The sequence below is a fragment of the Oncorhynchus nerka genome, linkage group LG7, assembly GCF_034236695.1.
Source record: "Oncorhynchus nerka isolate Pitt River linkage group LG7, Oner_Uvic_2.0, whole genome shotgun sequence".
NCBI classification, from domain to species: Eukaryota; Metazoa; Chordata; class Actinopteri; order Salmoniformes; family Salmonidae; genus Oncorhynchus; species Oncorhynchus nerka.
In genome coordinates, this window is record NC_088402.1 from 41575120 (window position 1) to 41599663 (window position 24544).

General features: G+C 52.4%; 1 protein-coding gene across 1 annotated transcript in view; it reads right to left on the minus strand.

Annotated features, from left to right (window-relative positions):
* Nucleotides 1–1738: 1738 nt before the first annotated feature.
* LOC135572643 (ephrin type-A receptor 7-like) overlaps nucleotides 1739–24544 on the minus strand; it is a 163931-nt gene continuing 141125 nt past the window's right edge. Inside the window, exon 7 of the mRNA XM_065021066.1 lies at nucleotides 1739–2300. Within this exon, the coding sequence (XP_064877138.1) occupies nucleotides 1739–2300 (562 nt within the window). The remainder of the gene's footprint in view (nucleotides 2301–24544) is intronic.

A 24544-nucleotide genomic window follows, 5' to 3' on the forward strand; every position in this document is an offset into this window, starting at 1 on the left:
GTCTATCCAATGCTGATCTAACCAGATGGATTCCAGGCTTCAAGATTGATTTGATCACGTGGACTGGGATATGTGTTTATTAGCAAGCGAGTTTATCAGCAAGTGTATAGGAGATGTTGTACGCACTGTGACTATTAACACCTTCCCTAACTAGAAACTGTGGATTGATGGCAGCATTTGCATAAAACTGAAAGCACATACCACCGCATTTAATCATGGCAAGGCGACTGGAAACATGAACGAATACAAACAGTGTAGTTATTCCCACCGTAAGGCAATCAAAACAAGCAAAGTGTCATTATAGAGACAAAGTGGAGTCACAAATCAACGGCTCAAACACGAGACATATGTGGCAGGGTCTACAGACAATCACGGATTACAAAAAGAAAACCAGCCCCATTGCAGACATCGACGTCTTTCTCCCAGACAAATTAAACAACTTCTTTGCGTGTTTTGAGGACAATACAGTGCCACCGACATGGCCCGCTACCAAAGACAGTGGGCTCTCCTTCTCCGTGGCCAACGTGAGTAAAACATTTAAACGTGTTAACCCTCGCAAGGCTGCTGGCCCAGACGGCATCCCTAGCCACGTCCTCGGAGCATGCGCAGACCAGCTGGCATGTGGCTTGTCACCGAAAACCCTCACTAACTTTACAGGTGCACAATCTGCCTGGTACGGCAACTGCACCGCCCACAACCACAGGACTCTCCAGAGGGTAGTGAGATCTGCACAACGCATTACCGGGGGCAAACTACTTGCCCTGCAGGACACCTACAACACCCAATGTCACAGGAAGGCAAAAAAGATCATCAAGATCAATAACCACCCGAGCCACAACCTGTTCACCCCGCTTCCACCCAGAAGGCGAGGTCAGCACAGGTGCATTACAGCTGGGACCGAGAGATTGGAAAACAACTTCTATCTCAAGGCCATCAGATTGTTAAACAGTCACCACTAGCAAAGAGAGGCGGCTGCCAACCTACAGACTTGATATCATTGGCCACTTTAATAAATGGAACACCAGTCACTTTAATAATGCCACTTTAAGAATGTTAGCATATCTCGCATTACTCATCTCATATGCATATACTGTATAATGTATCCGTCACTATCTATTCTTTACTATCTATTGCATCTTAGCCGCTCTGTCACTGCTCATCCATATATTTTATATTTATATATTCTCATTCCATTTCTTTACTAGATTGTGTGTATTAGGTTTTGTTGTGGAATTGTTAGATATTACCTGTTAGAATCTGCTGCACTGTCGGATCTAGAAGCACAAGCATTTCGCTACACTCCCAATAACATCTGCTAACCATGTGTATGTGACCAATACAATGGGATTTGATGATTTGATGTGAAGGTGCACTACGCTGCTACTCGCAATCACTGAAGACAGGCAGTGGAGCTGTAGTCCCTCAGCATCACCACAGAGAAGGAGAGTGTGTATGAATCAATCTCTCCCTCTCTCCCTCCCTCCCTGTCTCTTTCTCCAGGGACTGTTCTTCCCTACAGCCCTGTTTATGCATCTGCAGTGAATACATCCACCTTAGCATGCAGGGATTTCTTTGTTCTACTTGTCTCTCGCTCTCTCTCTCACGAGCGCGCGTGTGTGTACGTACACACAAAAAAGACTTGAGTGATTAAGCCAACGGGTATCAACCAATCATGATAGGGAAGTTAACAGGCTGTAAGTACAGTGTACAGCATTACTCTAAACATCTACAAGATGGGTTAAAACGGACTTGGGGAGGAAAGGAGTGTAGTGTTAGAGGCATCCTGCATCTCCGGCACCCTGCCCGATGCATCTCCGGCACCCTGCCCGATGCAGCTCCGGCACCCTGCCATATGCATCTCCGGCACCCTGCCATATGCATCTCCGGCACCCTGCCATATGCATCTCCGGCACCCTGCCATATGCATCTCCGGCACCCTGCCCGATGCATCTCCGGCACCCTGCCCGATGCATCTCCGGCACCCTGCCCGATGCATCTCCGGCACCCTGCCCGATATATCTCCGGCACCCTGCCCGATGCATCTCCGGCACCCTGCCCGATGCATCTCCGGCACCCTGCCCGATGCATCTCCGGCACCCTGCCCGATGCAGCTCCGGCACCCTGCCCGATGCATCTCCGGCACCCTGCCCGATGCATCTCCGTCCCTGCCTGATGCATCTCCGGCACTGCCTATGTGTTTATGTATGTTTGTGTGTATGTCTCCCGGAGGCTTGGCATAGGCAAATGAGCTCAGAACAATGCCACTATAAACACTAAGATACTGGGGGACAGTAACACATCTTTGGGGAGAGGGTAGAATTTTTAAAAATGTTTCTGCGATCTGAATGCCACTACATTGTGTGTGTATGTGTGTGTCTGTGTGTGTATATCCACCCGTAGAGTGTGTGTCAATTCCCCTACATCTAAAATGCCTCTGTGACAGTCATGACATTCACCAAATCCAACACAACACAAATCATTCAACACCTGAATAAGACCCTGCCATCAAAATAGCCCTCTCCCTTTGCCTTAAATCAGAATCTGTGTGAGCCACAAAGACAGACCGCGATAATGATGTTGTGTTGTGGCCCAGCATCACCCCTCCCAGGGCTCACTATCTGGCAATGGCCCCCACTTTTAATCTGGGACTATCAGCCAAACCAGCGGAGGCACGCTATCTGGCAGGATGTCCCCCGCTCCCTGTGTAATCTGCCCTATCAGCATTCTGTCTGTCTGCAGGCCCCACGCCGGCCCAGATAGAAAAACTCACAATTACACAGGTACTATGGCTACCCAAAAAAGGAAGGGGAAGAAAGAGAGGGAGGAAGGGGAAGAAAGAGGGGGAGGAAGGGGAAGAAAGAGGGGGAGGAAGGGGAAGAAAGAGGGGGAGGAAGGGGAAGAAAGAGAGAGAGAGGAAGGGGAAGAAAGAGAGAGAGAGGAAGGGGAAGAAAGAGAGAGAGGGAGGAAGGGGAAGAAAGAGAGAGAGGGGGAAGGAGGAGAAAGAGGGGTAGGAAGGGGAAGAAAGAGAGGGAGGAAGGGGAAGAAAGAGAGGGAGAGGAAGGGGAAGAAAGAGAGAGAGGGAGGAAGGAGGAGAAAGAGAGGGAGGGAGGGAGGAGGAGAAAGAGGGGAGGAATGAGGAGAAAGAGGGGGAGGAATGAGGAGAAAGAGAGGGAGGAAGGAAGGAGGAGGAAGGGGAAGAAAGAGAGAGGGAGTAAGGGGAAGAAAGAGAGAGGGAGGGGAAGAAAGAGAGGGAGGGGAAGAAAGAGCGGGAGGAAGGGGAAGAAAGAGAGAGAGAGGAAGGAGGAGAGAGAGAGGGAGGGAGGGGAAGAAAGAGAGGGAGGGAGGGGAAGAAAGAGAGGGAGGAAGGGGAAGAAAGAGAGGGAGGAAGGGGAAGAAAGAGAGGGAGGAAGGAAAAGAAAGAGAGAGAGGGGAAGGGGAAGAAAGAGAGAGAGAGGAAGGAGGAGAAAGAGAGGGAGGGAGGGGAAGAAAGAGAGAGAGAGGAAGGAGGAGAAAGAGAGGGAGGGAGGGAAGAAAGAGAGGGAGGGAGGGGAAGAAAGAGAGGGAGGAAGGGGAAGAAAGAGAGGGAGGAAGGGGAAGAAAGAGAGAGGGAGGAAGGAGGAGAAAGAGGGGGAGGAAGGGGAAGAAAGAGAGGGAGGAAGGGGAAGAAAGAGGGAGAGGAAGGAGAAGAAAGAGAGAGAGGGGAAGGGGAAGAAAGAGAGAGAGAGGAAGGGGAAGAAAGAGAGAGAGGGAGGAAGGAGGAGAAAGAGAGGGAGGGAGGGGAAGAAAGAGAGAGAGGAAGGGGAAGAAAGAGAGGGAGGAAGGGGAAGAAAGAGAGGGAGGAAGGGGAAGAAAGAGAGGGAGGAAGGGGAAGAAAGAGGGGGAGGAAGGGGAAGAAAGAGAGGGAGAGGAAGGGGAAGAAAGAGAGAGAGGGAGGGAGGAGGAGAAAGAGGGGAGGAATGAGGAGAAAGAGGGGGAGGAATGAGGAGAAAGAGAGGGAGGAAGGAAGGAGGAGGAAGGGGAAGAAAGAGAGAGGGAGTAAGGGGAAGAAAGAGAGAGGGAGGGGAAGAAAGAGAGGGAGGGGAAGAAAGAGCGGGAGGAAGGGGAAGAAAGAGAGAGAGGAAGGAGGAGAGAGAGAGGGAGGGAGGGGAAGAAAGAGAGGGAGGGAGGGGAAGAAAGAGAGGGAGGAAGGAGAAGAAAGAGAGAGAGGGGAAGGGGAAGAAAGAGAGAGAGAGGAAGGAGGAGAAAGAGAGGGAGGGAGGGGAAGAAAGAGAGGGAGGAAGGGGAAGAAAGAGAGGGAGGAAGGGGAAGAAAGAGAGGGAGGAAGGAGAAGAAAGAGAGAGAGGGGAAGGGGAAGAAAGAGAGAGAGAGGAAGGAGGAGAAAGAGAGGGAGGGAGGAGGAGAAAGAGGAGGAAGAATGAGGAGAAAGAGAGGGAGGAAGGAAGGAGGAGGAAGGGGAAGAAAGAGAGGGAGTAAGGGGAAGAAAGAGGGGGAGGAAGGGGAAGAAAGAGAGAGGGAGGAAAGGGAAGAAAGAGAGAGAGGGAGGAAGGAGGAGAAAGAGAGGGAGGAAGGGGAATAAAGAGGGGGAGGAAGTAGAAGAAAGAGGGGGAGGAAGGAGAAGAAAGAGAGAGAGAGGAAGGGGAAGAAAGAGAGAGGGAGGACGAGGAGAAAGAGAGGGAGGGAGGAGGAGAAAGAGGGGGATGAATGAGGAGAAAGAGAGGGAGGAAGGAAGGAGGAGGAAGGGGAAGAAAAAGGAGGAGGAAGGGGAAGAAAGAGGGGGAGGAATGGGACGAAAGAGAGAGAGAGGAAGGGGAAGAAAGAGAGGGAGAGGAAGGAGAAGAAAGAGAGAGAGAGGAAGGGGAAGAAAGAGGGGAGGAAGGAGAAGAAAGAGAGGGAGGAAGGGGAAGAAAGAGAGAGAGGGAGGAAGGAGGAGAAAGAGAGGGAGGGAGGAGGAGAAAGAGGGGGAGGAATGAGGAGAAAGAGAGGGAGGAAGGAATGAGGAGGAAGGGGAAGAAAGAGGGGAGGAAGGGGAAGAAAGAGAGAGAGGAAGGGGAAAAAGAGAGGGAGAGGAAGGAGAAGAAAGAGAGAGAGAGGAAGGGGAAGAAAGGGGGGAGGAAGGAGAAGAAGGAGAGGGAGGAAGGGGAAGAACGAGAGGGAGGAAGGAGAAGAAAGAGAGAGAGAGGAAGGGGAAGAAAGAGAGGGAGGAAGGAGAAGAAAGAGAGAGAGAGGAAGGGGAAGAAAGAGGGGGAGGAAGGAGAAGAAAGAGAGGGAGGAAGGGGAAGAAAGAGAGAGAGGGAGGAAGGAGGAGAAAGAGAGGGAGGGAGGAGGAGAAAGAGGGGGAGGAATGAGGAGAAAGAGAGGGAGGAAGGAATGAGGAGGAAGGGGAAGAAAGAGGGGGAGGAAGGGGAAGAAAGAGAGAGAGAGGAAGGGGAAGAAAGAGAGGGAGAGGAAGGGGAAGAAAGAGAGAGAGGAAGGGGAAGAAAGAGGGGGAGGAAGGAGAAGAAAGAGAGGGAGGAAGGGGAAGAAAGAGAGAGAGAGAGGAAGGGGAAGAAAGAGAGGGAGGAAGGAGAAGAAAGAGAGAGAGAGGAAGGGGAAGAAAGAGGTGGAGGAAGGAGAAGAAAGAGAGGGAGGAAGGGGAAGAAAGAGAGAGAGGAAGGGGAAGAAAGAGGGGGAGGAAGGAGAAGAAAGAGAGAGAGGAAGGAGAAGAAAGAGAGAGAGAGGAAGGGAAAGAAAGAGAGAGAGAGGAAGGGAAGAAAGAGATGGAGGGAGGAAGGAGGAAAAGAAGGGGAGGAAGGGGAAGAAAGAGAGGGTGGAAGGGAAGAAAGAGAGAGAGGGGGAGGAAGGGGAAGAAAGAGAGAGAGGGAGGAAGGGGAAGAAAGAGAGAGAGGGGGAAGGAAGAGAAAGAGGGGGAGGAAGGGGAAGAAAGAGAGGGAGGAAGGGGAAGAAAGAGGGGAGGAAGGGGAAGAAAGAGAGGGAGGAAGGAAGGGGAAGAAAGAGGGAGGAAGGGGAAGAAAGAGCAGGAGGAAGGGGAAGAAAGAGAGAGAGAGGAAGGAGGAGAGAGAGAGGGAGGGAGGGGAAGAAAGAGGGGAGGGAGGGGAAGAAAGAGAGGGAGGAAGGGGAAGAAAGAGAGGGAGGAAGGGGAAGAAAGAGAGGGAGGAAGGAGAAGAAAGAGAGAGAGGGGAAGGGGAAGAAAGAGAGAGAGAGAAGGAGGAGAAAGAGAGGGAGGGAGGGGAAGAAAGAGAGGGAGGAAGGGGAAGAAAGAGAGTAAGGAAGGGGAAGAAAGAGAGGGAGGAAGGGGAAGAAAGAGAGAGGAGGAAGGAGGAGAAAGAGGGGGAGGAAGGGGAAGAAAGAGAGGGAGGAAGGGGAAGAAAGAGGGGAAGGAAGGAGAAGAAAGAGAGAGAGAGGAAGGGGAAGAAAGAGAGAGAGGGAGGAATGAGGAGAAAGAGAGGGAGGGAGGGGAAGAAAGAGAGAGAGGAAGGGGAAGAAAGAGAGGGAGGAAGGGGAAGAAAGAGAGGGAGGAAGGGGAAGAAAGAGGGGGAGGAAGGGGAAGAAAGAGAGGGAGAGGAAGGGGAAGAAAGAGAGAGAGGGAGGAAGGAGGAGAAAGAGAGGGAGGGAGGGAGGAGGAGAAAGAGGAGGAAGAATGAGGAGAAAGAGAGGGAGGAAGGAAGGAGGAGGAAGGGGAAGAAAGAGAGGGAGTAAGGGGAAGAAAGAGGGGGAGGAAGGGGAAGAAAGAGAGAGGGAGGAAGGGGAAGAAAGAGAGAGAGAGGGAAGAAAGAGATGGAGGAAGGAGAAGAAAGAGAGAGAGAGGAAGGGGAAGAAAGAGAGGGAGGAAGGAGAAGAAAGAGAGAAAGAGGAAGAAAGAGGGGGAGGAAGGAGAAGAAATAGAGGGAGGAAGGAAGAAAGAGAGAGAGGGAGGAAGGAGGAGAAAGAGAGGGAGGAAGGAGAAGAAAGAGAGAGAGAGAGGAAGGGAAGAAAGAGAGGGAAAGGAGAAGAAAGAGAGAGAGAGGAAGGGGAAGAAAGAGGTGGAGGAAGGAGAAGAAAGAGAGGGAGGAAGGGGAAGAAAGAGAGAGGGAAGGGGAAGAAAGAGGGGGAGGAAGGAGAAGAAAGAGAGAGAGAGGAAGGGGAAGAAAGAGAGAGAGAGAAGGGAAGAAAGAGATGGAGGAGGAAGGAGGAAAAAAGAAGGGGAGGAAGGGGAAGAAAGAGAGGGTGGAAGGGGAAGAAAGAGAGGAGGAAGGGGAAGAAAGAGAGAGGAGGAAGGAGGAGAAAGAGGGGAGGAAGGGGAAGAAAGAGAGGGAGGAAGGGGAAGAAAGAGGGGGAGGAAGGAGAAGAAAGAGAGAGAGAGGAAGGGGAAGAAAGAGAGAGAGGGAGGAATGAGGAGAAAGAGAGGGAGGAGGGGAAGAAAGAGAGAGAGGAAGGGGAAGAAAGAGAGGGAGGAAGGGGAAGAAAGAGAGGGAGGAAGGGGAAGAAAGAGGGGAGGAAGGGAAGAAAGAGAGGGAGAGGAAGGGGAAGAAAGAGAGAGAGGGAGGAAGGAGGAGAAAGAGAGGGAGGGAGGGAGGAGGAGAAAGAGGAGGAAGAATGAGGAGAAAGAGAGGGAGGAAGGAAGGAGGAGGAAGGGAAGAAAGAGAGAGAGAGGAAGGAAGAAAGAGGGAGGAAGGAGAAGAAAGAGAGAGAGAGGAAGGGGAAGAAAGAGGGGAGGAAGGAGAAGAAAGAGAGGGAGGAAGGGGAAGAAAGAGAGAGAGGGAGGAAGGAGGAGAAAGAGAGGGAGGAAGGAGAAGAAAGAGAGAGAGAGAGAGAAGGGGAAGAAAGAGAGGGAGGAAGGAGAAGAAAGAGAGAGAGAGAAGGGGAAGAAAGAGGGGAGGAAGGAGAAGAAAGAGAGGGAAGGGGAAGAAAGAGAGAGAGGAAGGGGAAGAAAGAGGGGAGGAAGGAGAAGAAAGAGAGAGAGAGAGGAAGGGGAAGAAAGAGAGAGAGAGGAAGGAAGAAAGAGATGGAGGGAGGAAGGAGGAAAAGAAGGGGAGGAAGGAAGAAAGAGAGGGTGAAGGGGAAGAAAGAGAGAGGGGAGGAAGGGGAAGAAAGAGAGAGAGAGGAAGGGGAAGAAAGAGAGAGAGGGGGAAGGAGGAGAAAGAGGGGGAGGAAGGGAAGAAAGAGAGGGAGGAAGGGGAAAAGAGGGAAGGAAGGGAAGAAAGATAGGGAGGAAGGAAGGGAAGAAAGAGGGAGGAAGGGGAAGAAAGAGCAGGAGGAAGAAGAAAGAGAGAGAGAAGGAGGAGAGGAGAAGGGAGGGGAAGAAAGAGAGGGAGGGAGGGGAAGAAAGAGAGAGGAAGGGAAGAAAGAGAGGGAGGAAGGGGAAGAAAGAGAGGGAGGAAGGAGAAGAAAGAGAGAGAGGGAAGGGGAAGAAAGAGAGAGAGAGGAAGGAGGAGAAAGAGAGGGAGGGAGGGGAAGAAAGAGAGGGAGGAAGGGGAAGAAAGAGAGAAGGAAGGGGAAGAAAGAGAGGGAGGAAGGGAAGAAAGAGAGAGGGAGGATGGAGGAGAAAGAGGGGGAGGAAGGGGGAGAAAGAGAGGGAGGGAGGGGAAGAAAGAGAGAGGAAGGGGGAAGAAAGAGAGGGAGGAAGGGGAAGAAAGAGAGGGAGGAAGGGGAAGAAAGAGGGGGAAGGGAAGAAAGAGAGGGAGAGGAAGGGGAAGAAAGAGAGAGAGGGAGGAAGGGGGGAGAAAGAGAGGGAGGGAGGGAGGAGGAGAAAGAGGAGGAAGAATGAGGAGAAAGAGAGGGAGGAAGAAGGAGGAGGAAGGGAAGAAAGAGAGGAAGGGGAAGAAAGAGAAGGAGGAAGGGGAAGAAAGAGAGAGGGAGGAAGGGGAAGAAAGAGAGAGAGAGGGAGAGAGATGGAGGAAGGAGAAGAAAGAAAGAGAGAGAAGGGGAAGAAAGAGAGGGAGAAGGAGAAGAGAGAGAGAGAGGAAGGGGAAGAAAGAGGGGAGGAAGGAGAAGAAAGAGAGGAGGAAGGAAGAAAGAGAGAGGGGAGGAAGGAGGAGAAAGAGAGGGAGGGAGGAGGAGAAAGAGGGGAGGAATGAGGAGAAAGAGAGGAGGAAGGAATGAGGAGGAAGGGAAGAAAGAGGGGGAGGAAGGAAGAAAGAGAGAGAGAGGAAGGGGAAGAAAGAGAGGGAGGAAGGAGAAGAAAGAAAGAGAGAGGAAGAAAGAGATGGAGGAAGGAGAAGAAAGAGAGAGAGAGGAAGGGGAAGAAAGAGGTGGAGGAAGGGGAAGAAAGAGGTGGAGGAAGGAGAAGAAAGAGAGGGAGGAAGGGGAAGAAAGAGAGAGAGGAAGGAGAAGAAAGAGAGAGAGAGGAAGGGGAAGAAAGAGAGAGAGAGGAAGGGAAGAAAGAGATGGAGGAGGAAGGAGGAAAAAGAAGGAGAAGGGAAGAAAGAGAGGAGGAAGGGGAAGAAAGAGAGAGGGGGAGGAAGGGGAAGAACGAGAGAGAGGGAGGAAGGGGAAGAAAGAGAGAGAGGGGGGAAGGAGGAGAAAGAGGGGAGGAAGGGGAAGAAAGAGAGGGAGGAAGGGAAGAAAGAGGGGAGGAAGGGGAGAAAGAGAGGGAGGAAGGAAAGGGAAGAAAGAGGGAGGAAGGGGAAGAAAGAGAGAGAGGAAGGGGAGAAAGATAGGGAGAAGGGGAAGAAAGAGAGAGAGGGGAAGGGAAGAAAGAGAGAGAGAGAGAGGAAGGAGGAGAAAAAGAGAGGAAGGAGGGGAAGAAAGAGAGGGAGGGAGGGGAAGAAAGAGGGAGAGGAAGGAGAAGAAAGAGAGGAGAGGAAGGGGAAGAAAGAGAGAGGAAGGGAAGAAAGAGAGAGAGGGAGGAAGGAGGAGAAAGAGAGGGAGGGAGGGGAAGAAAGAGAGAGAGGAATGGGAAGAAAGAGAGGGAGGAAGGAAGAAAGGAGGAGGAGGGGAAGAAAGAGAGGGAGGAAGGGGAAGAAAGAGAGAGAGGAGGAAGGGGAAGAAAGAGAGGGAGAGGAAGGAGAAGAAAGAGAGAGAGAGGAAGGAAGAAAGAGATGGAGGGAGGGAAGGAGAAAGAAGGAAAGAGAAAGAGGGGAGGAATGAGGAGAAAGAGAGGGAGGAAGGGGAAGAAAGAGAGGGAGGAAGGAGAAGAAAGAGAGAGAGGAAGGGGAATAAAGAGAGGGAGGAAGGGGAAGAAAGAGAGAGAGGAAGGGAAGAAAGAGGGGGAGGAAGAAGAAGAGAGAGAGAAGGGGAAGAAAGAGAGAGAGGGAAGGAAGAAAGAGAGGAGGGAGGAAGGGGAGAAAGAGAGGGGAGGAGGGGAAAAGAGAGAGAGGGAAGGAAGGGGAAGAAAGAGAGGGGAGGAAGGGGAAGAAAGAGAGAGAGGGAGGAAGGGGGAGAAAGAGAGGGAGGAGGAGGAAAGAGGGGGGAGGAGAAGAGAGAGGGAGGAAGAAGGGAAGAAAAGAGGGGGAGGAGGGGAAGAAAGAGAGAGAAAGGGAAGGGGAGGACGAGAAAGGAGGAGGAGAAGAAAGAGATGAATGAGGAGAAAGAGAAGGAAAAGAAAGAGGAAGAGAAAGAAGGGGAAGGAAAGAAGAAAGAGGGAGGAAGGGGAAGAAAGAGAGAAGGAGGAAGAAAGATAGAGGAAGGGGAAGAAAGAGAGAGAGGGGAAGGGGAAGAAAGAGAGAGAGAGAGAGGAAGGAGGAGAAAGAGAGGAAGGGAGGGGAAGAAAGAGAGGGAGGGAAGAAAGAGGGAGAGGAAGGAGAAGAAAGAGAGAGAGAGGAAGGAAGAAAGAGAGAGGAAGGGGAAGAAAGAGAGAGAGGAGGAAGGAGGAGAAAGAGAGGGAGGGAGGGGAAGAAAGAGAGAGAGGAAGGGGAAGAAAGAGAGGGAGGAAGGGGAAGAAAGAGAGGAGGAAGGGGAAGAAAGAGAGGGAGAAGGGGAAGAAAGAGAGAGAGGGAGGAAGGGGAAGAAAGAGAGGGAGAGGAAGGGGAAGAAAGAGAGAGAGGGAGGAAGGAGGAGAAAGAGAGGGAGGGAGGGAGGAGGAGAAAGAGGGGGAGGAATGAGGAGAAAGAGGGGGAGGAATGAGGAGAAAGAGAGGGAGGAAGGGGAAGAAAGAGAGGGAGGAAGGAGAAGAAAGAGAGAGAGGAAGGGAATAAAGAGAGGAGGAAGGGGAAGAAAGAGAGAGAGGAAGGAAGAAAGAGGGGGAGGAAGGAGAAGAAAGAGAGAGAGGAAGGGGAAGAAAGAGAGAGAGAGGAAGGGGAAGAAAGAGAGAGAGGGAGGAAGGAGGAGAAAGAGAGGGAGGGAGGGGAAGAAAGAGAGAGAGAGGAAGGGGAAGAAAGAGGGGGAAGAAGGAGAAGAAAGAGAGGGAGGAAGGGGAAGAAAGAGAGAGAGGGAGGAAGGAGGAGAAAGAGAGGGAGGGAGGAGGTGAAAGAGGGGGAGGAATGAGGAGAAAGAGAGGGAGGAAGGAATGAGGAGGAAGGGGAAGAAAGAGGGGGAGGAAGGGGAAGAAAGAGAGAGAGGAAGGGGAAGAAAGAGAGGGAGGACGAGGAGAAAGAGAGGGAGGGAGGAGGAGAAAGGGGGGATGAATGAGGAGAAAGAGAGGGAGGAAGGAAGGAGGAGGAAGGGAAGAAAGAGGGGGAGGAATGGGACGAAAGAGAGAGAGAGGAAGGGGAAGAAAGAGAGGGAGAGGAAGGAGAAGAAAGAGAGAGAGAGGAAGGGGAAGAAAGGGGGGAGGAAGGAGAAGAAGGAGAGGAGGAAGGGGAAGAACGAGAGGGAGGAAGGAGAAGAAAGAGAGAGAGAGGAAGGGGAAGAAAGAGAGGGAGGAAGGAGAAGAAAGAGAGAGAGAGGAAGGGGAAGAAAGAGGGGAGGAAGGAGAAGAAAGAGAGGGAGGAAGGGGAAGAAAGAGATAGAGGGAGGAAGGAGGAGAAAGAGAGGAGGGAGGAGGAGAAAGAGGGAGGAATGAGGAGAAAGAGAGGGAGGAAGGAATGAGGAGGAAGGGGAAGAAAGAGGGGGAGGAAGGGGAAGAAAGAGAGAGAGAGAAGGGGAAGAAAGAGAGGGAGAGAAGGGGAAGAAAGAGAGAGAGGAAGGGAAGAAAGAGGGGGAGGAGGAAAGAAAGAGGGAGGAAGGGGAAGAAAGAGAGAGAGAGATGAAGGGGAAGAAAGAGAGGAGGAAGGAGGAGAAAGAGAGAGAGAGGAAGGGGAAGAAAGAGGTGGAGGAAGGAGAAGAAAGAGAGGGAGGAAGGGGAAGAAAGAGAGAGAGGAAGGGGAAGAAAGAGGGGAGGAAGGAGAAGAAAGAGAGAGAGAGGAAGGAGAAGAAAGAGAGAGAGAGGAAGGAAAGAAAGAGAGAGAGAGGAAGGGAAGAAAGAGATGGAGGGAGGAAGGAGGAAAAAGAAGGGGAGGAAGGGGAAGAAAGAGAGGGTGGAAGGGGAAGAAAGAGAGGGAGGAAGGGGAAGAAAGAGAGAGAGGGAGGAAGGGAAGAAAGAGAGAGAGGGGGAAGGAGGAGAAAGGGGGGAGGAAGGGGAAGAAAGAGAGGGAGGAAGGGGAAGAAAGAGGGGAGGAAGGGGAAGAAAGAGAGGGGAGGAAGGAAGGGAAGAAAGAGGAGGAAGGGGAAGAAAGAGCAGGAGGAAGGGGAAGAAAGAGAGAGAGAGGAGGGAGGAGAGAGAGAGGGAGGGAGGGAAGAAAGAGAGGAGGAGGGAAGAAAGAGAGGGAGGAAGGGGAAGAAAGAGAGGGAGGAAGGGGAAGAAAGAGAGGGAGGAAGGAGAAGAAAGAGAGAGGGGAAGGGAAGAAAGAGAGAGAGAGGAAGGAGGAGAAAGAGAGGGAGGGAGGGGAAGAAAGAGAGGGAGGAAGGGGAAGAAAGAGAGTAAGGAAGGGAAGAAAGAGAGGGAGGAAGGGGAAGAAAGAGAGAGGGAGGAAGGAGGAGAAAGAGGGGAGGAAGGGGAAGAAAGAGAGGGAGGAAGGGGAAGAAAGAGGGAGGAAGGAGAAGAAAGAGAGAGAGAGGAAGGGAAGAAAGAGAGAGAGGGAGGAATGAGGAGAAAGAGAGGGAGGGAGGAAGAAAGAGAGAGAGGAAGGGGAAGAAAGAGAGGGAGGAAGGGGAAGAAAGAGAGGGAGGAAGGGGAAGAAAGAGGGGGAGGAAGGGAAGAAAGAGAGGGAGAGGAAGGGGAAGAAAGAGAGAGAGGGAGGAAGGAGGAGAAAGAGAGGGAGGGAGGGAGGAGGGAGAAAGAGGGAGGAAGAATGAGGAGAAAGAGAGGGAGGAAGGAAGGAGGAGGAAGGGGAAGAAAGAGAGGGAGTAAGGGGAAGAAAGAGGGGGAGGAAGGGAAGAAAGAGAGAGGGAGGAAGGGGAAGAAAGAGAGGGAGGAAGGGGAAGAAAGAGGGGGAGGAAGGGGAAGAAAGAGAGGGAGGAAGGAAGGGGAAGAAAGAGGGAGGAAGGGGAAGAAAGAGCAGGAGGAAGGGGAAGAAAGAGAGAGAGAGGAAGGAGGAGAGAGAGAGGGAGGGAGGGGAAGAAAGAGAGGGAGGGAGGGGAAGAAAGAGAGGGAGGAAGGGGAAGAAAGAGAGGGAGGAAGGGGAAGAAAGAGAGGGAGGAAGGAGAAGAAAGAGAGAGAGGGGAAGGGGAAGAAAGAGAGAGAGAGGAAGGAGGAGAAAGAGAGGGAGGGAGGGGAAGAAAGAGAGGGAGGAAGGGGAAGAAAGAGAGTAAGGAAGGGGAAGAAAGAGAGGGAGGAAGGGGAAGAAAGAGAGAGGGAGGAAGGAGGAGAAAGAGGGGGAGGAAGGGGAAGAAAGAGAGGGAGGAAGGGAAGAAAGAGGGGAGGAAGGAGAAGAAAGAGAGAGAGAGGAAGGGGAAGAAAGAGAGAGAGGAGGAATGAGGAGAAAGAGAGGGAGGGAGGGAAGAAAGAGAGAGAGGAAGGGGAAGAAAGAGAGGGAGGAAGGGGAAGAAAGAGAGGAGGAAGGGGAAGAAAGAGGGGAGGAAGGGGAAGAAAGAGAGAGGGAGAGGAAGGGGAAGAAAGAGAGAGGGAGGAAGGAGGAGAAAGAGAGGGAGGGAGGGAGGAGGAGAAAGAGGAGGAAGAATGAGGAGAAAGAGAGGGAGGAAGGAAGGAGGAGGAAGGGGAAGAAAGAGAGGAGTAAGGGGAAGAAAGAGGGGGGAAGGGGAAGAAAGAGAGAGGGAGGAAGGGGAAGAAAGAGAGGGAGGAAGGAGAAGAAAGAGAGAGAGAGGAAGGAAGAAAGAGATGGAGGAAGGAGAAGAAAGAGAGAGAGAGGAAGGGGAAGAAAGAGAGGGAGGAAGGAGAAGAAAGAGAGAGAGAGAAGGGGAAGAAAGAGGGGAGGAAGGAGAAGAAAGAGAGGGAGGAAGGGGAAGAAAGAGAGAGAGGGAGGAAGGAGGAGAAAGAGGGGAGGAATGAGGAGAAAGAGAGGGAGGAAGGAATGAGGAGGAAGGGGAAGAAAGAGGGGGAGGAAGGGGAAGAAAGAGAGAGAGGAAGGGAAGAAAGAGAGGGAGGAAGGAGAAGAAAGAGAGAGAGAGGAAGGAAGAAAGAGATGGAGGAAGGAGAAGAAAGAGAGAGAGAGAAGGGGAAGAAAGAGAGGGAGGAAGGAGAAGAAAGAGAGAGAGAGGAAGGGAAGAAAGAGAGGGAGGAAGGAGAAGAAAGAGAGGGAGGAAGGGAAGAAAGAGAGAGAGGGAGGAAGGAGGAGAAAGAGAGGGAGGGAGGAGGAGAAAGAGGGGGAGGAATGAGGAGAAAGAGAGGGAGGAAGGAATGAGGAAGAAGGGGAAGAAAGAGGGGGAGGAAGGGGAAGAAAGAGAGAGAGAGGAAGGGGAAGAAAGAGAGGGAGGAAGGAGAAGAAAGAGAGAGAGAGGAAGGGGAAGAAAGAGGTGGAGGAAGGGGAAGAAAGAGGTGGAGGAAGGAGAAGAAAGAGAGGAGGAAGGGGAAGAAAGAGAGAGAGGAAGGAGAAGAAAGAGAGAGAGAGGAAGGGGAAGAAAGAGAGAGAGAGGAAGGGAAGAAAGAGATGGAGGGAGGAAGGAGGAAAAAGAAGGGAGGAAGGGGAAAAAAGAGAGGGTGGAAGGGAAGAAAGAGAGAGGGAGGAAGGGGAAGAACGAGAGAGAGGAGGAAGGGGAAGAAAGAGAGAGAGGGGGAAGGAGGAGAAAGAGGGGGAGGAAGGGGAAGAAAGAGAGGGAAGGGGAAGAAAGAGGGGAGGAAGGGGAGAAAGAGAGGGAGGAAGGAAAGGGAAGAAAGAGGAGGAAGGGGAAGAAAGAGAGCGAGAGGAAGGGGAAGAAAGATAGGGAGGAAGGGAAGAAAGAGAGAGAGGGGAAGGGGAAGAAAGAGAGAGAGAGAGAGGAAGGAGGAGAAAGAGAGGAAGGGAGGGGAAGAAAGAGAGAGAGGAAGGGGAAGAAAGAGAGGGAGGAAGGGGAAGAAAGAGAGGGAGGAAGGGGAAGAAAGAGAGGGAGGAAGGGGAAGAAAGAGAGAGAGGAGGAAGGGAAGAAAGAGAGGGGAGAGGAAGGGGAAGAAAGAGAGAGAGGGAGGAAGGAGGAGAAAGAGAGGGAGGGAGGGAGGAGGAGAAAGAGGGGGAGGAATGAGGAGAAAGAGGGGGAGGAATGAGAAGAAAGAGAGGGAGGAAGGAGAAGAAAGAGAGAGAGAGGAAGGGAAGAAAGAGATGGAGGAAGGAGAAGAAAGAGAGAGAGAGAAGGGGAAGAAAGAGAGGGAGGAAGGAGAAGAAAGAGAGAGAGAGGAAGGGGAAGAAAGAGGGGAGGAAGGAGAAGAAAGAGAGGGAGGAAGGGGAAGAAAGAGAGAGAGGGAGGAAGGAGGAGAAAGAGAGGGAGGGAGGAGGAGAAAGAGGGGGAGGAATGAGGAGAAAGAGAGGGAGGAAGGAATGAGGAAGAAGGGGAAGAAAGAGGGGGAGGAAGGGAAGAAAGAGAGAGAGAGGAAGGGGAAGAAAGAGGGAGGAAGGAGAAGAAAGAGAGAGAGAGGAAGGGGAAGAAAGAGGTGGAGGAAGGGGAAGAAAGAGGTGGAGGAAGGAGAAGAAAGAGAGGGAGGAAGGGGAAGAAAGAGAGAGAGGAAGGAGAAGAAAGAGAGAGAGAGGAAGGGGAAGAAAGAGAGAGAGAGGAAGGGAAGAAAGAGATGGAGGGAGGAAGGAGGAAAAAGAAGGGGAGGAAGGGGAAGAAAGAGAGGGTGGAAGGGGAAGAAAGAGAGAGGGGGAGGAAGGGGAAGAACGAGAGAGAGGGAGGAAGGGGAAGAAAGAGAGAGAGGGGGGAAGGAGGAGAAAGAGGGGGAGGAAGGGGAAGAAAGAGAGGGAGGAAGGGGAAGAAAGAGGGGAGGAAGGGGAGAAAGAGAGGGAGGAAGGAAAGGGAAGAAAGAGGGAGGAAGGGGAAGAAAGAGAGCGAGAGGAAGGGGAAGAAAGATAGGGAGGAAGGGGAAGAAAGAGAGAGAGGGGAAGGGGAAGAAAGAGAGAGAGAGAGAGGAAGGAGGAGAAAGAGAGGAAGGGAGGGGAAGAAAGAGAGGGAGGGAGGGGAAGAAAGAGGGAGAGGAAGGAGAAGAAAGAGAGAGAGAGGAAGGGGAAGAAAGAGAGAGGAAGGGGAAGAAAGAGAGAGAGGGAGGAAGGAGGAGAAAGAGAGGGAGGGAGGGGAAGAAAGAGAGAGAGGAAGGGGAAGAAAGAGAGGGAGGAAGGGGAAGAAAGAGAGGGAGGAAGGGGAAGAAAGAGAGGGAGGAAGGGGAAGAAAGAGAGAGAGGGAGGAAGGGGAAGAAAGAGAGGGAGAGGAAGGGGAAGAAAGAGAGAGAGGGAGGAAGGAGGAGAAAGAGAGGGAGGGAGGGAGGAGGAGAAAGAGGGGGAGGAATGAGGAGAAAGAGGGGGAGGAATGAGGAGAAAGAGAGGGAGGAAGGGGAAGAAAGAGAGGGAGGAAGGAGAAGAAAGAGAGAGAGGAAGGGGAATAAAGAGAGGGAGGAAGGGGAAGAAAGAGAGAGAGGAAGGGGAAGAAAGAGGGGGAGGAAGGAGAAGAAAGAGAGAGAGGAAGGGGAAGAAAGAGAGAGAGAGGAAGGGGAAGAAAGAGAGAGAGGGAGGAAGGAGGAGAAAGAGAGGGGAGGGAGGGGAAGAAAGAGATTAGAGAGGAAGGGGAAGAAAGAGGGGGGGAAGAAGGAGAAGAAAGAGAGGGAGGAAGGGGAAGAAAGAGAGAGAGGGAGGAAGGAGGAGAAAGAGAGGGAGGGAGGAGGTGAAAGAGGGGAGGAATGAGGAGAAAGAGAGGGAGGAAGGAATGAGGAGGAAGGGGAAGAAAGAGGGGAGGAAGGGGAAGAAAGAGAGAGAGGAAGGGGAAGAAAGAGAGGGAGAGGAAGGGGAAGAAAGAGAGAGAGAGGAAGGGGAAGAAAGAGGGGGAGGAAGGAGAAGAAAGAGAGGGAGGAAGGGGAAGAAAGAGAGGGAGGAAGGAGAAGAAAGAGAGAGAGAGGAAGGGGAAGAAAGAGAGGGAGGAAGGAGAAGAAAGAGAGAGAGAGGAAGGGGAAGAAAGAGGGAGAGGAAGGAGAAGAAAGAGAGGGAGGAAGGGGAAGAAAGAGAGAGAGGAAGGGGAAGAAAGAGGGGGAGGAAGGAGAAGAAAGAGAGAGAGAGGAAGGGGAAGAAAGAGAGAGAGAGGAAGGGAAGAAAGAGATGGAGGGAGGAAGGAGGAAAAGAAGGGGAGGAAGGGGAAGAAAGAGAGGGTGGAAGGGGAAGAAAGAGAGAGGGGGAGGAAGGGGAAGAAAGAGAGAGAGAGGAGGAAGGGAAGAAAGAGAGGGGGAGGAGGAGAAAGAGGGGGAGGAAGGGGAAGAAAGAGAGGGAGGAAGGGGAAGAAAGAGAGGGAGGAAGGAAGGGAAGAAAGAGGGGGATGAAGGGGAAGAAAGAGAGAGAGAGGAAGGGGAAGAAAGAGAGGGAGGGGAAGAAAGAGAGGGAGGGAGGGAAAGAAAGCGATGGAGGGAGGAAGGAGGAGAAAGAGGGGGAGGAAGGGGAAGAAAGAGAGGGAGGAAGGGGAAGAAAGAGAAATGGAGGGGAAGAAAGAGAGGGAGGGGAAGAACGAGGGGGAGGAAGGGGAAGAAAGAGAGAGAGAAGGAAGGAAGAAAGAGAGAGAGGAAGGAGGAAGGAAGGAGGAGGAAGGGGAAGAAAGAGAGGGTGGAAGGGGAAGAAAGAGAGAGGGGGAGGAAGGGGAAGAAAGAGAGAGGGGGAGGAAGGGGAAGAAAGAGAGAGAGGGAGGAAGGGGAAGAAAGAGAGAGGGGAAGGAGGAGAAAGAGGGGGAGGAAGGGGAAGAAAGAGAGGGAGGAAGGGGAAGAAAGAGAGAGAGAGAAGGGGGAAGAAAGAGAGAGAGAGGAAGGGAAGAAAGAGATGGAGGGAGGAAGGAGGAAAAAGAAGGGGAGGAAGGGGAAGAAAGAGAGAGGGGGAGGAAGGGGAAGAAAGAGAGAGAGGGAGGAAGGGGAAGAAAGAGAGGGGGAAGGAGGAGAAAGAGGGGGAGGGGAAGAAAGAGAGGGAGGGAGGGAAGAAAGCGATGGAGGGAGGAAGGAGGAGAAAGAGGGGGAGGAAGGGGAAGAAAGAGAGGGAGGAAGGGGAAGAAAGAGAAAGGGAGGGGAAGAAAGAGAAAGGAGAGGAAGAAAGAGAGGGAGGGAGGAAAGAGTGGGAGGAAGGGGAAGAAAGAGAGAGAGAGGAAGGGGAAGAAAGAGAGCGAGAGGAAGGAGGAGAAAGAGAGGGAGGGAGGGAAGAAAGAGAGGAGGGAGGGAAGAAAGAGAAGGAGGACGGGAAGAAAGAGAGAGAGGGAGGAAGGAAGGAGGAGAAAGAGAGGGAGGGAGGGGAAGAAAGAGAGGGAGGAAGGGAAGAAAGAGAGAGAGGGAGGAAGGAAGGAGGAGAAAGAGGGAGGGAGGGGAAGAAAGAGAGGAGGAAGGGGAAGAAAGAGAGGGAGGAAGGGGAAGAAAGAGAGGGAGGAAGGGGAAGAAAGAGGGGGAAGGGGAAGAAAGAGAGGGAGAGGAAGGGGAAGAAAGAGAGAGAGGGGAGGAAGGAGGAGAAAGAGAGGGAGGGAGGAGGAGGAAAGAGGGGAGGAATGAGGAGAAAGAGGGGGAGGAATGAGGAGAAAGAGGGGAGGAAGGAAGGAGGAGGAAGGGGAAGAAAGAGAGGGAGTAAGGGGAAGAAAGAGGGGGGGAAGGGGGAAGAAAGAGAGGGAGGAAGGGGAAGAAAGAGAGAGAGGGAGGAAGGAGGAGAAAGAGAGGGAGGAAGGGGAAGAAAGAGGGGGAGGAAGGAGAAGAAAGAGAGAGAGAGGAAGGGGAAGAAATAGGGGAGGAAGGAGAAGAAAGAGAGGGAGGAAGGGGAAGAACGAGAGGGAGGAAGGAGAAGAAAGAGAGAGAGAGGAAGGGGAAGAAAGAGGGGGGAAGGAGAAGAAAGAGAGGAGGAAGGGGAAGAAAGAAAGAGAGGGAGGGAGGAGGAGAAAGAGGGGGAGGAATGAGGAGAAAGAGAGGGAGGAAGGAATGAGGAGGAAGGGGAGGAAGAGGGGAGGAAGAAGAAAAGAGAGAGACAGGAAGGGGAAGAAAGAGAGGGAGAGGAAGGGGAAGAAAGAGAGAGAGGAAGGGAAGAAAGAGGGGGGAGGAAGGAGCAGAAAGAGAGGGAGGAAGGGGAAGAAAGAGAGGGAGGAAGGAGAAGAAAGAGAGAGCGAGGAAGGGGAAGAAAGAGAGGGAGGAAGGAGAAGAAAGAGAGAGAGAGGAAGGAAGAAAGAGGGGGAGGAAGGAGAAGAAAGAGAGGGAGGAAGGGGAAGAAAGAGAGGGAGGAAGAAGAAGAAAGAGAGAGAGAGGAAGAGGAAGAAAGAGAGGGAGGAAGGAAGGAGGAGAAAGGGGAAGAAAGAGAGGGAGGAAGGAGGAGAAAGAGGGGGAAGGAGGAGGAGATATTGCAGAGGATTTGGGCGGCAAATAGAGGCTATTATCGTCGGTCATTTTCATTCATATGAACCTCTGTCTGTGTGTGTGTGTGTGTGTGTGTGTGTGTGTGTGTGTGCGTGACGCGTGTTCGGAGAGAAAACACACACACCTGAGATAGGATTCTGCTGTACAGGAAGAGAGTGGGAGAGAGTGGAGAGTAGACACATGCCACAGATACATTTCCATCTAAAGTGCATGATTATAGACTGTGTGGGCACATTATGTGTGTGCTTGCATGCACCTGTGTTTGCATGTGTGTGTACATTGAGAACCAGTGGAGAGTGACAGAATGATTGAACATGTCAGCCTGTGGGTGGATGGACGGGTGCCAGAAAAGTGAGTTAACGAGAGAGGCACATGAAGTTTAGCCCCCCCCCCCCCCCCCCCCACACCCAAATTCATCCAAAACACACGTTTCCAAAATCATTCTCAAATGTGTCGGTCTCAGACCAGTTTCCCAGTAAGTGAGTTGGACAGACTAGCTCCTGAATAATGAAACAGCTCAGTCCTCCAGTAACTGAATCTCTTAATGTAGCTGTGTGCAGGGCGATGCTGCTCCTGTGCTTCTCCGTCTTCCCTTATGTCCCGTATTATGACACTTGCTGTAAGCCAGGCAGCCTGTGGCGGGGCTCACATCCACACATACCGGGACAGGCAGCCTGTGGCGGGGCTCACATCCACACATACCGGGACAGGCAGGCCTGCCGCCACGGTTTGGCAGAGGAGACGACGAGAGAGCTCAACACAACCTGACAGAGGACACAGTCAGGGGAAACACACACACACACACACACACACACACACACACACACACACACACACACACACACACACACAGCAAACAGACACAAAATATGTTTAGAGAGGGTATGAGTTCACGGGGAGTGCAGAGTGAAGTTTGAGAGAATAAAGTGCTGATTGTAGGAGAAAGACAGCCACAACGCGATGGATACGCTGACTGTATATTGCGAACACACACTGCACAAGCGCACACGGGAATGCTCAGAGTAGACCTCGATGTGACGGGGAGACGGGGAGACGGGGGGGGGGGGGGGGGTGGAGGCTAAGTGGGGAGGTGTGTGTGTGTGTGTTCCTTCTGTGCTGTATTAGACCTTGGTGGGTGTGAGCTAAGTGATGAGAGGCAGCTGTCTGTTAGGCCTGTCACTGTTGTGTCTGACTGACCAGCAGGAGGGTGACACAGACAGTTGAGCTCATCAACAAACCACCGGAGACACACACACACACACACCACACACCACACACGCCCTTGACAGCTAGCTGCACAATGAAGATCTCAACAGTTGTGAGGAGGAGAAAATGAAAGAGAGGATGAGGGATTGAGGGGAGAGAGGAGGAGGGTTTGAGGGGAGAGAGGAGGAGGGATTGAGTGGAGAGAGGAGGGATTGAGAGGAGAGAGGAGGAGGGATTGAGAGGAGAGAGGAGGAGGGATTGAGGGGAGAGAGGAGGAGGGATTGAGAGGAGAGAGGAGGAGGGATTGAGAGGAGAGAGAAGGAGGGATTGGGGGAGAGAGGAGGAGGGATTGGGGGGGGAGAGAGGCGGAGGGATTGAGAGGAGAGAGGAGGAGGGATTGAGAGGAGAGAGGAGAAGGGATTGAGAGGAGAGAGGAGGAGGGATTGGGGGAGAGAGAAGGAGGGATTGGGGGAGAGAGGAGGAGGGATTGAGGGGGAGAGGAGGAGGGATTGGGGGACGAGAGGAGGAGGGATTGAGGGGAGAGAGAGGAGGGATTGAGGGGAGAGAGGAGGGACTGAGAGGAGAGAGGAGAGAGGGATTGAGGGGAGAGAGGAGAAGGGATTGAGGGGAGAGAGGAGGAGGGATTGAGAGGAGAGAGGAGGAGGGATTGAGGGGAGAGAGGAGGAGGGATTGAGGGGAGAGAGGAGGAGGGATTGAGAGGAGAGAGGAGGAGGGATTGAGAGGAGAGAGGAGATAGGAGAAGGGATTGAGGGGAGAGAGGAGGAGGGATTGAGGAGGAGGGATTGAGAGGAGAGAGGAGGAGGGATTGAGAGGAGAGAGGAGGAGGGATTGAGGGGAGAGAGGAGGAGGGATTGAGAGGAGAGAGGAGGAGGGATTGAGAGGAGAGAGGAGGAGGGATTGATGGGAGAGAGGAGGAGGGATTGAGAGTAGAGAGGAGGAGGGATTGAGAGGAGAGAGGAGGAGGGATTGAGGGGAGAGAGGAGGAGGGATTGAGAGGAGAGAGGAGAGAGGAGAAGGGATTGAGGGGAGAGAGGAGGAGGGATTGAGAGGAGAGAGGAGAGAGAGAGAAGGGATTACGAGGAGAGAGGAGAAGGGATTGAGGGGAGAGAGGAGAGAGGAGAAGGGATTGAGGGGAGAGAGGAGAAGGGATTGAGGGGAGAGAGGAGGAGGGATTGAGAGGAGAGAGGAGGAGGGATTGAGGGGAGAGAGGAGGAGGGATTGAGGGAGAGAGGAGGAGGGATTGAGAGGAGAGAGGAGGAGGGATTGAGGGAGAGAGGAGGAGGGATTGAGGGAGAGAGGAGGAGGGATTGAGGGAGAGAGGAGAAGGGATTGAGAGGAGAGAGGAGGAGGGATTGAGGGGAGAGAGGAGGAGGGATTGAGGGGAGAGAGGAGAAGGGATTGAGAGGAGAGAGGAGGAGGGATTGAGGGGAGAGAGGAGGAGGGATTGAGGGGAGAGAGGAGGAGGGATTGAGGGGAGAGAGGAGGAGGGATTGAGGGGAACAACTTCACATTTCCTATCCTTTTATGCAGATGAAAGACATGTTTTCACCTCTCACACTCGGAGACACTTTTCTGTGGAGACCTCTGTGTCTTCGCGTGCTTGTCACAGCCTGTGACTGTGTGTGCGTTTGTCTTCTGTGTGTGTGTTGGTTTGGCCAAAAACATCAATTCAAAGTACTATACCGGCGAATAATAAAATATGTGCCCATCGAGCCCAATGATAAACCAGCCAGGCTAACCAATTAAAATTCCCATCACTGACTGACAAAGCGTCTTATGTGGCAGGGCATCAGCCATGAAAAAGCCACTTGATGACTCAATTCATTTTGGCGGTCGCTGAAGCCTCACCTAGCCCATAACTTCTCATTAGGGGTTCCACACAGACAGGCAGACAGACACTTATCAAGGGAAAGAGAGGAGATACAAAGACATTTTTTTTGTTGAAATTCTATGACCAGGAAATGAGTAAGGAGTTCTCTGCCTGCAGGGTGAGGAGGTGAAGTCATTCACGAGAACGTAACACACAAAATCTACGTCTTTCTCCCACATGAAGAGGTGCAAATGCGCTGCGCCCACACACACTCCAAAATGAATTAACCCATCACACTAGAACACAACTGCAGCCCAAACTTGAAATGTAAATGCGACTTCGCTTCCGCGTGCTACCTCTCCTGCCGCCTCTCCTTCCCTCTGATATCCCGCCTGTCCTTCGCACCCGTCTTACACCATCTTCTCCTCTCTCCTTTCCTCCCCCGTTGTCATTCAACAGTTCTCCGTTCTGTACTTTGTCATGTATTTGTCTGTTTTGTGTGGACCCCAGGAAGAGTAGCTGCTGCATGTGCTGAGGCTAATGGGGATCCTGGCAAACTCAAGTAAACCCCCTGTTCTCCCTCATCTCCTTTCCACCTTCTGCCTAACCTCCTCTCTCCTCCTGTGATCTAACCCCCCCCCCCCTATTCACCCCCTCCCTCCCTCCCTCAGTAGGACGCCCAGAGAGCTGCTCTGAGTGCCCGTGCCTCTCCACAGGGACCAGTGCATCTAAAGCAGGGGCAAATAAATCCTCTGAAGATATTGAAAATGTCAAATCCCCCCCCCTCCTCCTCCTCTTCCTCTCCTCCTCATCTAAAGGGCTTTAAACATGCCACTGGGGGGCTCAACAACTGGAGAGGCCACCGCTCTGGGGCCAGGGGGGGGGGGGGGGGATTGGGGCTTATGTGGCTTTTCGGTTCCAGCAAAACGAGTCTGCGAGTGTACAGCGCTGCAGGCAGAGCCCTCAGCGCACTCGCTCTCCGTGCACTCGCTCTCCGCGCACTCGCTCTCCGCGCACTCGCTCTCTCCGTGCACTGTCGGCTACAATACCTGGTATTTGGGAGGGGAAACAAGGGATCTGACGGGTTTGTGTTTATGAGTGTTGTTAGAGTGAACTAAATGCTGCAGACTAACGGGCTGAAATACCTTCCTTCAGATGGGCAGAATATTGTACATGTAGCCTACAGAAATGTGATCAGTCAGAGATCATGAGGATATATTCGGGATCTGGTTAAAGGCCGACTAAAATTGGTCGTTTCAATGAAAGTACTCTTTGTAACAGGACTATAGGTATGGAACCACTGTCATTTGAGATACACAGAGGAACAATGGCCTGTCACTAAAAAAGGGACCGCAGTCAATCTATTACTGGGCTGTCACCATCAAGTCACATGCATAATGATCAGCTTTCGTAGGAGCTTCCATCGCCCATTTCGTCATTGACGTCACCGGGGACAGACGCATCGGGGTCCAACATCAACAGCTTTATGATTGAATAGTTTATTTCAGGTGAAACATAAGCCCTAGTCGGACGGGATTCGTTTTACTGGGGAGGTCAGGTGATGTAATTGCGTGCCCGAGCACAAAACACCACATCTGTCATTTTAGTCTGGTACAAATCTGCCCCGTCAGTCATTTTTTTACATGGCGATAGATGAACAATTCCAGCCAGGATAATCGATAGTT